We start from the raw sequence: 13,159 nt of genomic DNA on the forward strand, positions 1-13,159 counted from the left end.
AAATCTTCCTAGATTGTCCTCAGTCTATGACAAAGCTGAATTATTAATTTACCTGGGTGCTGTTTTCTACGATTTTGCTTGTGTCAAAGCCTATGTCGTTGCCGCCATCATGGGTACCTTTCCCGCTTTTCTGACGACGCTGCTGAGTTGATGCCGATGAGCTACCCACACTACGCGACATTAAACCTTGGTATGGTTCTAGAGATGAACATTTGTTACAATCAAGGTTATGTTCTAGTTAGGGATTTTGTACTAGGTTAGACGAAGAAGAAGCTTCTTCTCTCACACTACTAGAATTTAGACATTTACTAACATTTTTTATCTAACATTTTTTAAAATGTTAGCTATACTAATAAAATTATACTTTTAGTAACATTTGTAAAATAAATGTTAGAAAATATAATTTTTATTTTTAAAGAAAAAAAAAAGATACAAACGTTACTAAAAGGATGTTCTCTTCATTTTCCCCCAATTTGTCGTTCTCACTCCCACTCTCGAAGCTGTGTTAAACCACCTCTCGCTCCTCCTCTTCAATCTCTCGCTCTGCCTCTTCGATCTCACGGTTCGTGAATCGAAACCATAATCCGGTGTTTTCACTCTCACTCCAGCTCTCGCCTCTGGTTCATCCTCTCGCCCCGTCGTCTTCTCGCCTGCACCACCGTCTTCTCGCCTGCACAGCCATCTTCTCGCCGCGTCTGCTCGTCCCACGGCCTGGTAAGTTCCAGTTCTCTTGTTTTGTTAGTTTTTTGCTCCTTCAATCTTCTTTAATCTTTACGTAATAATTAATTTGATGTATAATTATTTGTTGATTTAAGTTTTTAATTGGTTATTTAGTAGTTAGGTTTTAAATTTAGGTTTTCATTTACCGATCTCGAAACATGTTTATTTGCTTATTAAGTTGTTAAAAATCATACATTATTAGGTTTTCATATCCTCTATTTTCTAGTTGCTTTTTCTTGCTAAGTTTGGATTCTAATTTCTAATTTATGTTTTGTTTGATATTGCCAGTTGGAAAAACTCATATATTGATTCCAAATAAAATTGTTGTATAAAGTAGTAATTAATTGGATACAAAATAAGATTTAAAAAAGATTTTATGATAACAATTCTAGTTCAAATGAAATCAAACATGTTTTATTCTTTTCTCAATAGAACTTTACCTCTTTCTGTTGCAAATTTGACTCAAGTTCATGAACTTGACGTGTTAAGAAATGACATAACAGGAATCTTAGACCCTCTTTTGTTTCTTGATTCAAGTGATGATCCAAAAAGAGGCCTAATTAGTATTAGAAATTGGGAAGCCTGGTAGATTTTTGGGTTGTTATTATCATCTACTTAGGACAAGCATATGCATTATTGAGTTGCATAGTGGAATAAAATATATAGTAGTAAGATTGATTTTGACTAGGGATTAATTTATGCAACTATTTCTAAGATTTTATAAATATTAATTGATCTGTTCATAAGAATTCAGCCTAATATCCGAAGAATAAATTGGCAAAAGTTAATTTTTGGTGTTAAAAAAAAAGTCAAAACAATAATTAGTCACTAGCATAATAGAAAGTTGATATCTTGACATAGCACTAACTATTTTAGATTTTATATGTGTGAGCAAAAACCTAGTTGATTCATGTAAAAAGTTATAGCTTTTAATATTGAATTGAATATGTCTCCGTGATGGATAAAAAAGCAATTAGAATTAACTGAGAAAACATGCCATGAGGGAACTTGACTTTGGAAAAGGACCACAGAAGAAATTGGCAAGAATGAATGGGAAGTATTATTATTTTTATTTCCTTATTCATGCTACCTATCTTTTTCTAATACAGTTAGCAATAATCTCACATGTCTTCTTCTTTAGAATATTTCTCTTTGAAAAGATATAAATTTGCGTTGGGATACAATTTTGTTTTTGGTTTCTCCCGAACATTTTTGTCGTATAAGTTATTTTCGTACAATGGAATTGTGAGTGCTATGAAAGTAAGTGAAGTATGAAGCTTATTTCGTTTCTTAATTCTTCAATTATAATAATAATAAGTTTTACTTAAGATTTGGTCGGGTAAATTTTTTATTTTTTAAAAATTTGTTTTTAAAATATAACTTTTAAATATTTAAAATAAATTTAATTTTATTCTTCTAATTAATACCTCTTTTGTTCATATGTAACTTTTGTTCATTAGATATCTCTTTTGTTCTTGGATGATGATTCATATGTAACTTTTGTTCATGGGATACAAGAGAATAGTTCATTGTTTAGATATACGACATTTTCACTTTTAGATAATTTATACCTCAGTTAATAAACTCTTTTTGCCTTGTAACTTGCAATTCAGTTTAGGTTGATGCCTATCTACAGCTACACTCATAGATGCCAAGTTAAAAATGGAAGCATTGGCAATTCTCTATCCTATGATCATACACATTTTCTTACATTTGTGTTTTCTGTAGGTATCCATCATATTGTGGATCAAATATATGGCCAAGCAGTGCACTACCAGAACTCGACGTGGGTATGGCCTGAAGCCCGAACAGATTTTGCATTTATAGTCTTTGTTTTCTAATGCCTAGGTTTATAGGTTGATGTGTTCATATAAATTTTTCTTTCCTGTGATTTTATCTTAATGAATGCATAGATAATTTGAAGAATATGAGCTGTGTACATGCAACAAGCAACTTATGTATTCTCATTTGTTTTTATTTATCTTTTACAGGTTTTTTTAATGGGTGTGTGGCTCCCTTTAAATATACAGCAGAGGTATCTCCTTTGGATAATTTCTTAATTTCTAAATAGTATTAAGTGGTGCTCATTTTATTTTATTTATCAAATTAAGTGGTTGTTATAATTCATTTGGTTCAAAACAAGGGTATTATGATTTTTCTAACTTGAGAGTCTGCTAATTGTGTAAATTCAAAATAATTAAAGAAAAAGGAGGAGGAACTGAAACTGAAAGCTCTTATTTACTACAGTATTAGTTAATTAGTTTTGGATTCTGTTTAGGTTTTTCTTGAATGCTTTTTCTCACTTTTTAGTCTCTAGGTATTCTACATAATTAATAATCTTTATCAATCCTGTGATTCTGGTTTATAATAATTTGGCATGGCTTAATTTTAGTCTCTAGGTATTATGACTTAATTTTGGCATGGCTTAATTTTCTGATATATGTTGACCAACAAGCATGTCTGGGAGATTAACAACTCAAAATTGGACTTAGAATGCTATGACTCTAAAACATTCAATGCTGAAACTGAGTGGTACAACAATCACCTTGCTTTGTTTGTAATATATGCTTCCAAAGTGTATCTAAAATTTTGCTTTGCAATTTACTTACTTTAGTCATAATGCTATTTCTTGCAGGAAGATAAAACTATATCCCAAAGAATACGGCCCTGGATTTGGCAGTCATCTTTCTTTATACTTAGCCTTATCTAACCCATCAACACTTTCTCCCGTTTCAAAAATATATGCACAGATAACATTACGCATAGTTGACCAAAAGCAAGCCAAGCATCACTTTGGAAAAGGTAGAGTTTAGTTCACCTTTAAAACTGTATGAAATTTCCCTGATGCCAGGGACACAAATTGATAGTTCAATTAATATTTGACACTACTAAAACATTTAATTCAATCCAATAACCTAAGTTCTCCTTTTCTCTACTTGCAGCTAATTACTAATTTAGTTCCTCAAACCATGAACGTGGTGGATCAAGATTGATTCCACTCAGTTACTTCACCAGTCAATACCAGGGTTTTCTAGTGAAGGATAGTTGCTTGGTGAAGTTGAGGTCCAAATTCTCGGGGTGGTTGAAGCATTGTCCTAAGTTTGTCTATAAAGTAGTCACAATGAAGCACCGACACTATTTCTATGTAATGGCTTACTTTTTTGATGAGTTATATTAATTGAGTGCTTAGGCAGCTAGGTTTTAGCACGTGTTATGTGTAGTATATTGTGTATTTAATCATGTAAGCATATTGAAGAAATAGAAAAATTGACTTATTAGACCAATTTTAATATTTAAATATTTTGAATTTAATTTGTAAAGTGTGTGTAGAAAATGTAATTGAAGAAAAAGATTTTAAGTCAATATTTTATGCATTTAAAATGTTACTAAAGATATATTATAATATTTTTTTGTTGTTAGCAAAGAAAATCTTTTGTAACATTTATTAGAGTATTGCTATAAAATATCTATTGTAATATTTTTTAAGTGTTACATAAAATATTTATTGTAATATTTTTTAAGTGTTACAGAAAATATCAATGGTAACATTTTTTTTAAGTGTTACAAAAATTATCTATGATAACATTTTTCTAAATGTTACAAAAAATATCTATTGTAACATTTCTTTAAGTGTTACCATGAATGGTCTATTGTAACATTTTTTATAATATTACTATAGAATATCTTTTGTAACATTTTTATTAAATGTTATTAAATCTTTAAAAAAATGTTAGTAAAATTCTTTAGTAACATAGGGTATATTTAACATTTGTTAAAATATTATTAATATACATAGGTAACATTTTAATATGATTTGGTAACACCTTTTAAATGTTAGTAAAAATCAATTATGTAGTAGTGTCAAGTCCTCAAAACACCCGTATTTTGTACCCAACAAAATGACATTGTTCACTCTACTGACATAGATATTGATCTGTACTCATCTTTCCACGTGGCACATAACAACCACATGTGAGACTTAGCAATATACATAAGCAATAAACGTTAGGGGCAAATGCACGAGGACTACATTGGCTGACAACATCTAACGTTGAGGATCGATTTTTGTATTTTAAATCTCTAAGTACTAAATTTTCTGGTCCAAAATTTTCTAGAAACTTATTTGGAGTATCATTCTAAATATATTATATAGGATTTAAATATATCAAGTTAATCTAGTTTATTTCGGGTCAATCTAGGATTGAATTGAGGTCCTTTACAATAAACTCGGTAAAATACTATGATCGAATTCATGTCTAATTAAACTCGATCTGATAATGTGCACCTCTATTTAAAAATTAGAAATTTTTCCGTCCAACTTAATTTCTAAAACTTTGCTATAGAGATCAATCTTTGTTACCCAAAAAATAATTTCAATAAAGTATTTTTTAGAGTATTATTTTTATTTTTATGAAAAATAGACTAATTTAAATTTAAAATATATATTACAATTGATAGATAAAATAAAACATATCTTTTAAAAAAAGACGATATCACCTTAACAAAAAATAATAAAATTTTACCACTCATGTATAATCATAAATAAAAATAATATAAAAATCAAGTTGAATTGATACTTGAACAACTCTGACATTTAGTCTCACATTTAATGTGAATTCTATGGTGTAGAAAAAGAAAATTTTTTACACATATATTAATGTGTTATCAAAATATATTATTGACAAGTGTCTAAAGTGAGCAAGACTATAAATGTGAATTCTATGGTGTAGAAAAAGAAAATTTTTTACACATATATTAATGTGTTATCAAAATATATTATTGACAAATGTCTAAAGTGAACAAGACTGAAGATAATTTTTATATATGATTAGCAAACTACAGTATTTGTTGTTTCCTTATGCGCATGTCCTAACTTAATTTGTAAACCTGATTGAACTATATTTTATTAGTGTTAATGTGACATGAGGCTGGGCCTTAGTTAAGAATGATTTTTTTTTTTGTAGAATCATGTAGATTATGGGTCAAGCCAGTTAAGTTTGTTTGAACTTCTGGTATTCTTTTTTTTGGACTAGAATGAGGCTTTGTTTATCAATATTATTTATATGTACATGAATTTTTTGTTTTAGACTATGAGACATATAGGCTGCGTTTGCTTATTGTCTTTCAAATACATGGACACAGACACAAAGGTAGCGTTTGTTTTCAGGTACTGAGACAGAGATTGAGAGACTGAGATTTAGTATCGTGTTTGTTAGTTTAGAGATTGGTACTAAAATTTCTGTCGCTGTCTCTAAAATTTCAGTATTTCAGTACCTCCAAAAAGTAGGGACACAGGAGACTGAAATTTTTAGAGATGGAGACGAAACTTTAATAACATTTTATACCTAAAATATTTTCATTTCAATTAATTAATTCCAATTTTACCCTTTGTGCAAATTAAATTAGAGTTTCATTCTTGTTTCAATTCCTGTCTCCCATTTTACACCAAACAGAATACTGAGATTTGTTTCAATCCCTGTCTCTTAGTCTCAGGCTCTCAGTTTCAGTATTTCTATCTCTGTCTCTCCACCAAACGCTACCAAAGAGACATATTCACAAAGATCCACAAAATTTGTATTGTCTTTGGTGATACTGGACAAGACACACCTGTATAAACTAAATATCAAATTTACCCTTATATTATTACGAATGCTTCATCATTACGACTATATCCACCATTACTTTCCAGTTTTTACTATCACCATCCTTCAATATCAATCTAAATTATTTCCAACAAGAACTTTTTCAATAATCAATTTAACCATTTTTTCAATTTAACCATTTTGAAAAACAAACTTTTTCCAAGAAAATTTTTTTTTTCACGTTGTAACAATCTCCTCTTATTTTTCAAATTTAAAAAACAAATCTAAAAAAACAGATATGAAAAACTTTGAATCACGCAGAGAGAAGAGTGAGAAAGGGAGGACGAATGTGGAGTAGAAGGCAGAGAGAAAAATGAGAAAGGGAAGACGATGATGGAGAAGAGGCGGAAAAAGGAGTGAGAAAGGGAGAACAAAGGTAGAGCAGAGGCGGAGAAAGGAGTAAGGAGGGGATGATGAATGTAGAGTAGACGCAGAGAGAAGAGTGAGAAGAGGAAGACAAAGAGAGGAGGGTGCGGCGACAGTGGGGATAGCAGTGGCAAAGAAAAAGACAACAGCAAAGAGAAAAAGAGAAAAAAATGAGAGAAAAGGAGGATGGTAGAATTTGAATAGAAAATAAAAAAGAGAAGAAAAAAGATGGATTAAGACCAGGGATAAGAATGTCATTTTAAAAAATTACTAAAAATTAAAGAGTAAATATTTGTGTCTTATTCAATGTGTCTCAGTGTCTCATTATTTTGAAGAACACCAAATACATGTATTTTAATTATGTTTGTGTGTCACTATGTCTTTCAAAATTTTGTGTTTTAGCAAACAAACAGTTAATGTGTATCACCGTATCTATATATTAGTGTCTGTATCCCATCAAATAAACGTAGCCATAAGTAATGATCTTTGTATTTTTTGTTATGTATTGTAAGAATCCTTTCTCAACATCAATAGAGTTATTTGTCTATTGTTAGTATTAGAGGTGACAGCAAAGGTGGAAACGGATTAGGATATTGGTTAAGTGCGTTGGATCGGTCTAATTTGTGAACCTTGATTCTAGTCCCAAAAAAAATCTGACAAAAAAAATATAAAGAAAAATTAAAAATCCAAAAAAAATACAAAGAAACATATTTCAGAATAATTTATTGGTAGTGTTACAATATTTTAATGTATAGTGTTAACGTAATTTATTTACAGTTATATTTGTTTATTTTCATAATAATAAATATTAATAAAATTAAAAAATTAACAATAATATTTAAAAGTAGTTAAAATAATATCGACAATAACAATAAATTCATAATAATGTTTGAAGATAATAATAATAGTAGTAAGAGTAATATACCAAAAATAATAATAACTATAATAAATTACCAACAACTATTATTACTGAGTTATAGTTTAATGTAGGACTTAGAATATAAAAATAATTGTTTATATAATTTATAGTATTAGAATATACATGTTATGATTTAGAATGCATGGTTTAAATATTTGAGCTTTAATATGTTGTCATTTAGGGTTGTTTGACAATAAAACCACTGGCACCAACATTCAAAATCCATAACGAAACTCTAAACTAAACTCACATAACATTCCCGTCTCATAATGTCACGGTGTTTAAAGAACCCAGTTCTAATTCAATGCCCACTATGGCAAAAAACAACCAAAAAAGCCCAAATACCCCTGGCCCAATATCTTCTACTCAGGCTAAACTAAACTAATTAACATAGTGTAGCAAAAGCCAAGGTGTGCCAGTAGCAAACAGGATATGCTTTATATTAATATTTGTCATGAAACAATATTTATTTAGACATTTGTCAAAATCCTAACGTGACAGCAATAATACATTTAATCTCTAAGGTAGTAAGGTATTGCATCACCTTTGAATTCTGTTCTGTATACAGATTACCTAGCTGGAAGTATGAGCATTTCAGGAATCAGAGCGCATGTGTTCTACTGATCCATTTTGATCCTTACCATCTCCACGTGCTAATATGATTATCTAACACATTATCTTTGTTACAAGGATGAACGTAGTCTAGTACTACTTCATTAGGTAATTGCTTTTAGTATTAGCTATCTATGAAACCAATCCCTTCTACTTTTGTTAATTTGATAGATATGTGGATCTCAATGAATAGCATTACAAGTGACCAAGAAGGAACAAATTACAAAGAACTTTCATTTCGCATTTACGGAGTAGTGCTATGCTATCAATTTTGTCCTTGAAATGGGCAAATATACTTCCATTATACTAGAACATAGTCCAAATGTGTTTGATCAGCTTTAACGAGATTTTTCTCAAAATTGAATGAAATTAGGAAATCCAATAAATCTGATATCTTTTCTCTGCATCTTTTCTTCTTGTTTGCATAAAGCCTTGTGTTGATTTTCACTTTTGCATTCTTGGTTACCTCAACAAGAAAATTGCAGTCTGGTGATAAGCTTGCCAAGAAACCCAATAGATGCGACAGAGGCAATTGCTGGTTATGTCTGTCTCCGATTACAAAATCTTTCTTTCAGAATTTTTATTTTTCTCTATAACTTTCTAATAACTTAACATAGTTTTGTATTGCGGATGAAATCTGGTAAAAAAACAAAATTGAAAAGTCGATTCCATCTAGGATGTAAAAAAGTGAAATGTATTTCATTATTTGATATATAAAGTGGAAAGAAACTTCTCAACATACTGAATTCATTGACAGGGTTGGAGCCTTGGAGGAAATGCAACTTCTGATCTTCTATCTTGTTTGAATCTGAGTGATTGGATCACACATTCACTCTATTGACACAACAAGGTACCTATATGCTCTTCTCCTTTGTCTCACACTGAAGAACTTGCATGGGACCGGTTCAAGATCTTTACAGACAGCATTGGCATAAAAGGAAATGTGGTTGCTGATGAAGAAGACTTATCTTGAATTGAGGTTTTTAATGAATGAATTCTCATCTTTATTCGCCAATAATGTAACATTTTCATCCAGATTATTCACAAATAGGGTATGCTTTCTCTTGATAAATTGTTAGGTTTTGTTTTTTCTTTTTCGTCAGGCTTTTGTAGTAAGCTCAAATAAACGAGTACATAGACTTCTTTCTTCTATCATTTCACTCACATTCTTAATGGATGAATAGCCTTTATTTCAGTGACCTAATCAAATCATGTGCATTATATTTACTTGGTTTCTGACATCTTAATCTTGTTTTGGACATTGCATATTATTGAAAAATCAAGTAAAAACACGAATTCGATTCAAACTGAATACAACTCATTTGATTTGTGTGCATCAATGAAGAAAATGGGAAGAATCTTCTGTCTTTTTCTTTTCTTCAGAATCTCCCATCTTAAAGTTTATATCATTGCACCAAATTCTTAGATCTCACACTTGTAAACCCACCCATTATTGTGAATTAAGCTTAATTTCGAATGTATCACATCTGCCACAGTTTTCGGTATGCTTTGTTTAAAACTTAAGCTAGGTAACACTATTTTCCTTCCTCTTTCCATATACTCTTTCGGAGCTTGAGGTTCCTGACAATTTTACATTAGAGAAATTTATTTCCTTAACATAAAGTTCACGTTCCTCGACGGATAATCAGATATTCACATTCAAGCAGCACCGGCGTTTGAGGGTCTTACTATATAACGGTCATTGATGTCGCTCACTCTCAGCTCGAAATAATAAATAATTAGTTAACTAAAAATGATAATATAATGAAAGTTAGGTCTTTTTGGTAGACAGTTAGAAATTCATTTGATAATTGATACGGAATTAAAACATTCGAACAATTTTTAAAAAAAATTCCAAACATATGTATTATGTAACCCTGTCAGACCTTTAAACTTTGATTATCAATACCTCTATGCAGTGAAAATTTACAAAACTGCAAGTTTCAACTCATTCTAAATCAAGATACATAAATTCACGAAGTTACAAGTTTCAGTCAGCTAATTCTAAATCTTCAAGATACACCAATTACAATTGTTTTGGCAAGAAATATATATTCTTTCCAGAGTACAATGTGTACAATGGAAGTTTAGGAAGTATTAGAGATATGATCATTAGTGTTACATTGTCCTGTCAAGTTACGCTTTTGGGATGAGTGAGTTCATGGCATGGTATTAGAGTTCTAGATCTGAAAGGTCAAGGGTTCGTGATGTTCATTTTATTCATGGAACAAAGGTTTAACCCATTGTACACATTGTACATTTAAGCCATTGGCTCCCTAGCACTACCCTTAAAAAAAAAGGGTAAAATTTCAGTACCACTACTAAGACCCTAACCTCTGAAGAGCTTCTTGAGCTTTACGCAACTGTGGCTCCGCCTTCAGAGCCTCCATGTAAGCCTCAATAGCTTCTTTCTCCATTTTCTTTCCTTCATAGTACTTTCCCAACAGAAACAACGCCTTCGCGTTCTTCGGGCTAATCCTCAGGGCCTCCTGCAGATCCGCCATCGCGGGATCAGCCCGCCCTCGCTGGCCCGGGCCCATCGTCATCCTCAGCTCGGCCCGCTTCACCAGCGCGTCGGCCCTCTCGCCGTCACTGAGCGACCGGGCCAAGGCGGGGGACAACGCGGCGTCGAGGGAATCGATCGCGGCGGCGCTGAGGCCGCGGAGGTCGAGGGCGAGAGCGATGAGGAGATGGGCGGCGGCGTCGGTAGGGTCGAGAGCGATGGCCTGGCGGGCCTCGTCCTGGGCCTGTTTGGCGAGGGAGGAGGCTGAGGATCGGGAAGGGGATGCCCGGGCCTTGGCGAGGATCTGGGCCCCGCGGACAAAGTGGTGATTGGCCTGGACGTGGGCCTGGTTGCGGTTTCGGAGAGTGGAGAAAAGCTTCTTTGGGGCGTCGTGAATGAAGTAGAAGGAGAAGGCCATAAGGACGACGAGAAGGATCTGTAAAACGACGTCGTTGACGGATGAGTCTTTGTTGCTGTCCATTAGCCTGAGCCCTGAAGCCTGAAGCGTGGATTTGGGATGGAAAAGGGGGTGGGGGGTTTCCTAGTTTCCTTTGACTTGAAAAAGTGGTTTTAGTTTTACACTTGGCTACACCATATTTCATTGGCTTTCTCCTTTTTCTCGATCCCCCTTCTGTATTATAAAGTGCAGTGTCCTATTATTTAGAACTTAGCAGTAATTTAGGACTTATAAATAAGACACTGAACTTGTAATTTTTATCTTAGGAAGGACTTGGATAAAAGCATTTAAATGTCTCTTTATAAAAATATTTTCAAGTAATTAAAATTTAATATATATAATTTATTAAAAATATTATTTTTATTAAAATTAAATTAGATAAATTAATTTGATAAAAAATTTAATATATTATATTTTAAATTAGTCTAAATTAATATTTTTTTATAAAAAATAACTACAATATTTCTATTATAAAAAATAACTAAAATACTTTTATTATATATATATATATATATATATATATATAATCCTAAATTTTAATCATTTTTTTTTGTGTCGTTATAGGGTTAGAATTTAGGATTTTTAAAATTAAAAAATATATATAATAAAAATTTTAGTTATTTTCTATAATAAAATTATCGTAGTCATTTTCTATTAAAAAAATATTAATTTAGATCAGTTTAAGGTTTGGTTTACTGATTTTTCGACTAAATTAATTTGTCTGATGTAATTTTAACAAAAAGAATATAGTTTAATCGATTATATGTATTAAATTTTAGTTAATAAAAAATATCTTTAAAAAAAGACGTTTTAAGCATCTTTATCAAAGTGGCTCCCTTTATCTTAATTCACTAAGTTAGTTCAAAATTGTAATTTGTTGAATTGTGAAACAAAATATAAAACCTAATTAGTAAAATATAAAAATTATAAAAAATTTAATAGCAAAAATTAATTTTACAAATAATAAAATAAAAAGTAATTATTTAAATTAATCTCTAAAATTTTTGAAATCGAATATTTTAGTCTCTTAAGTTTTAAAATACATAAAATAATCATCAACGTTTATTTCCGTTAGATAATACAGTCTCTTTTCGTTAGTCGATTGCTGACGTGGAACGTTAACTCACAAACATAACCGTTAAGTATTCACATGTGCATTTTGAACCAATGAGTCTCCATAGTAAAATGCAAAAGAGTCCTCGAAAATTTTTTAAAATCTCAAAATTTTATTAATAGAAGTCTTCTATCGTCCACACTATACTTCTAATTGAAATCTACAAATTTAAATACCATGTTAAACTATACTCTCATCAGTAACAAATTCATGTCGATCATGACTTTCAACGAGAAAGAAACTAGTTCAGTCATATTTTCAACAACGAATTCAACTTTCAGCAACAAAATCAAAGTGCAGTGATGAATTACAGCAACAAAACTGAAAAAGAAAGAACAAAAAATTTGCTTTGAACTCACCAAATCGAAAATTTGCGCCAAAAAAGCTGACGGCGAGACTCAAAACAAGAAGCGACAATGACGACCAATCTCAGGACCAGCTGCTTCTGCTGCTGGCGAGCACGAACGCGAGAAGGCGTTCAAGTGATGAGACAGGGAGCGACGACGACGACCACTCCGAGAGCGACCCACTTCACTGAACCAGCTTGCCGGAGCAACCCGTGCTGAAGAATTATTAGAAGCAATTTAACTGCTCAATCTGAGCCAATTCTTCTTCAAGTTTTCAACGACATGTTTGTCTAAATGTGTTAGCATCTTCGTCATTGGCTCAGGCTTAGACCATCTGTGCTGTCTTGCCTTACTTCTCTGCTCTGACCGTTGTACTCCGCATCTAAGTTGTCTTTAGTGTTGGCTCCTCCGTTAAGATACACGAACCAAGAAAAAGGAAATCCAATTGCCTTATTACTAGCTACAATGGAGGGAATATA

The 13,159-nt window shown here is 31.8% G+C and overlaps 1 protein-coding gene and 2 long non-coding RNA genes across 3 annotated transcripts; 2 read left to right on the forward strand and 1 right to left on the reverse strand.

The window, feature by feature from the left end:
* Positions 1–457: 457 nt before the first annotated feature.
* LOC112704116 (uncharacterized) lies at positions 458–4,083 on the forward strand. The gene is made up of 5 exons (XR_003154786.3): positions 458–714; positions 2,449–2,510; positions 2,712–2,755; positions 3,356–3,522; positions 3,663–4,083. It is a non-coding gene; the product is annotated as an uncharacterized lncRNA (long non-coding RNA).
* Positions 4,084–8,218: 4,135 nt separating this feature from the next.
* LOC140174242 (uncharacterized) lies at positions 8,219–9,411 on the forward strand. Its single transcript, XR_011863506.1, has 2 exons — positions 8,219–8,367; positions 9,017–9,411. It is a non-coding gene; the product is annotated as an uncharacterized lncRNA (long non-coding RNA).
* Positions 9,412–10,580: 1,169 nt separating this feature from the next.
* Positions 10,581–11,243, reverse strand: LOC112701546 (uncharacterized). Its single transcript, XM_025752292.1, has one exon. The coding sequence runs from the start codon at positions 11,241–11,243 to the stop codon at positions 10,581–10,583; it is 663 nt and encodes a 220-aa protein (XP_025608077.1).
* Between the last annotated feature and the right edge of the window lie 1,916 nt (positions 11,244–13,159).

The sequence above is a fragment of the Arachis hypogaea genome, chromosome 7, assembly GCF_003086295.3.
Source record: "Arachis hypogaea cultivar Tifrunner chromosome 7, arahy.Tifrunner.gnm2.J5K5, whole genome shotgun sequence".
Classification (NCBI taxonomy): domain Eukaryota; kingdom Viridiplantae; phylum Streptophyta; class Magnoliopsida; order Fabales; family Fabaceae; genus Arachis; species Arachis hypogaea.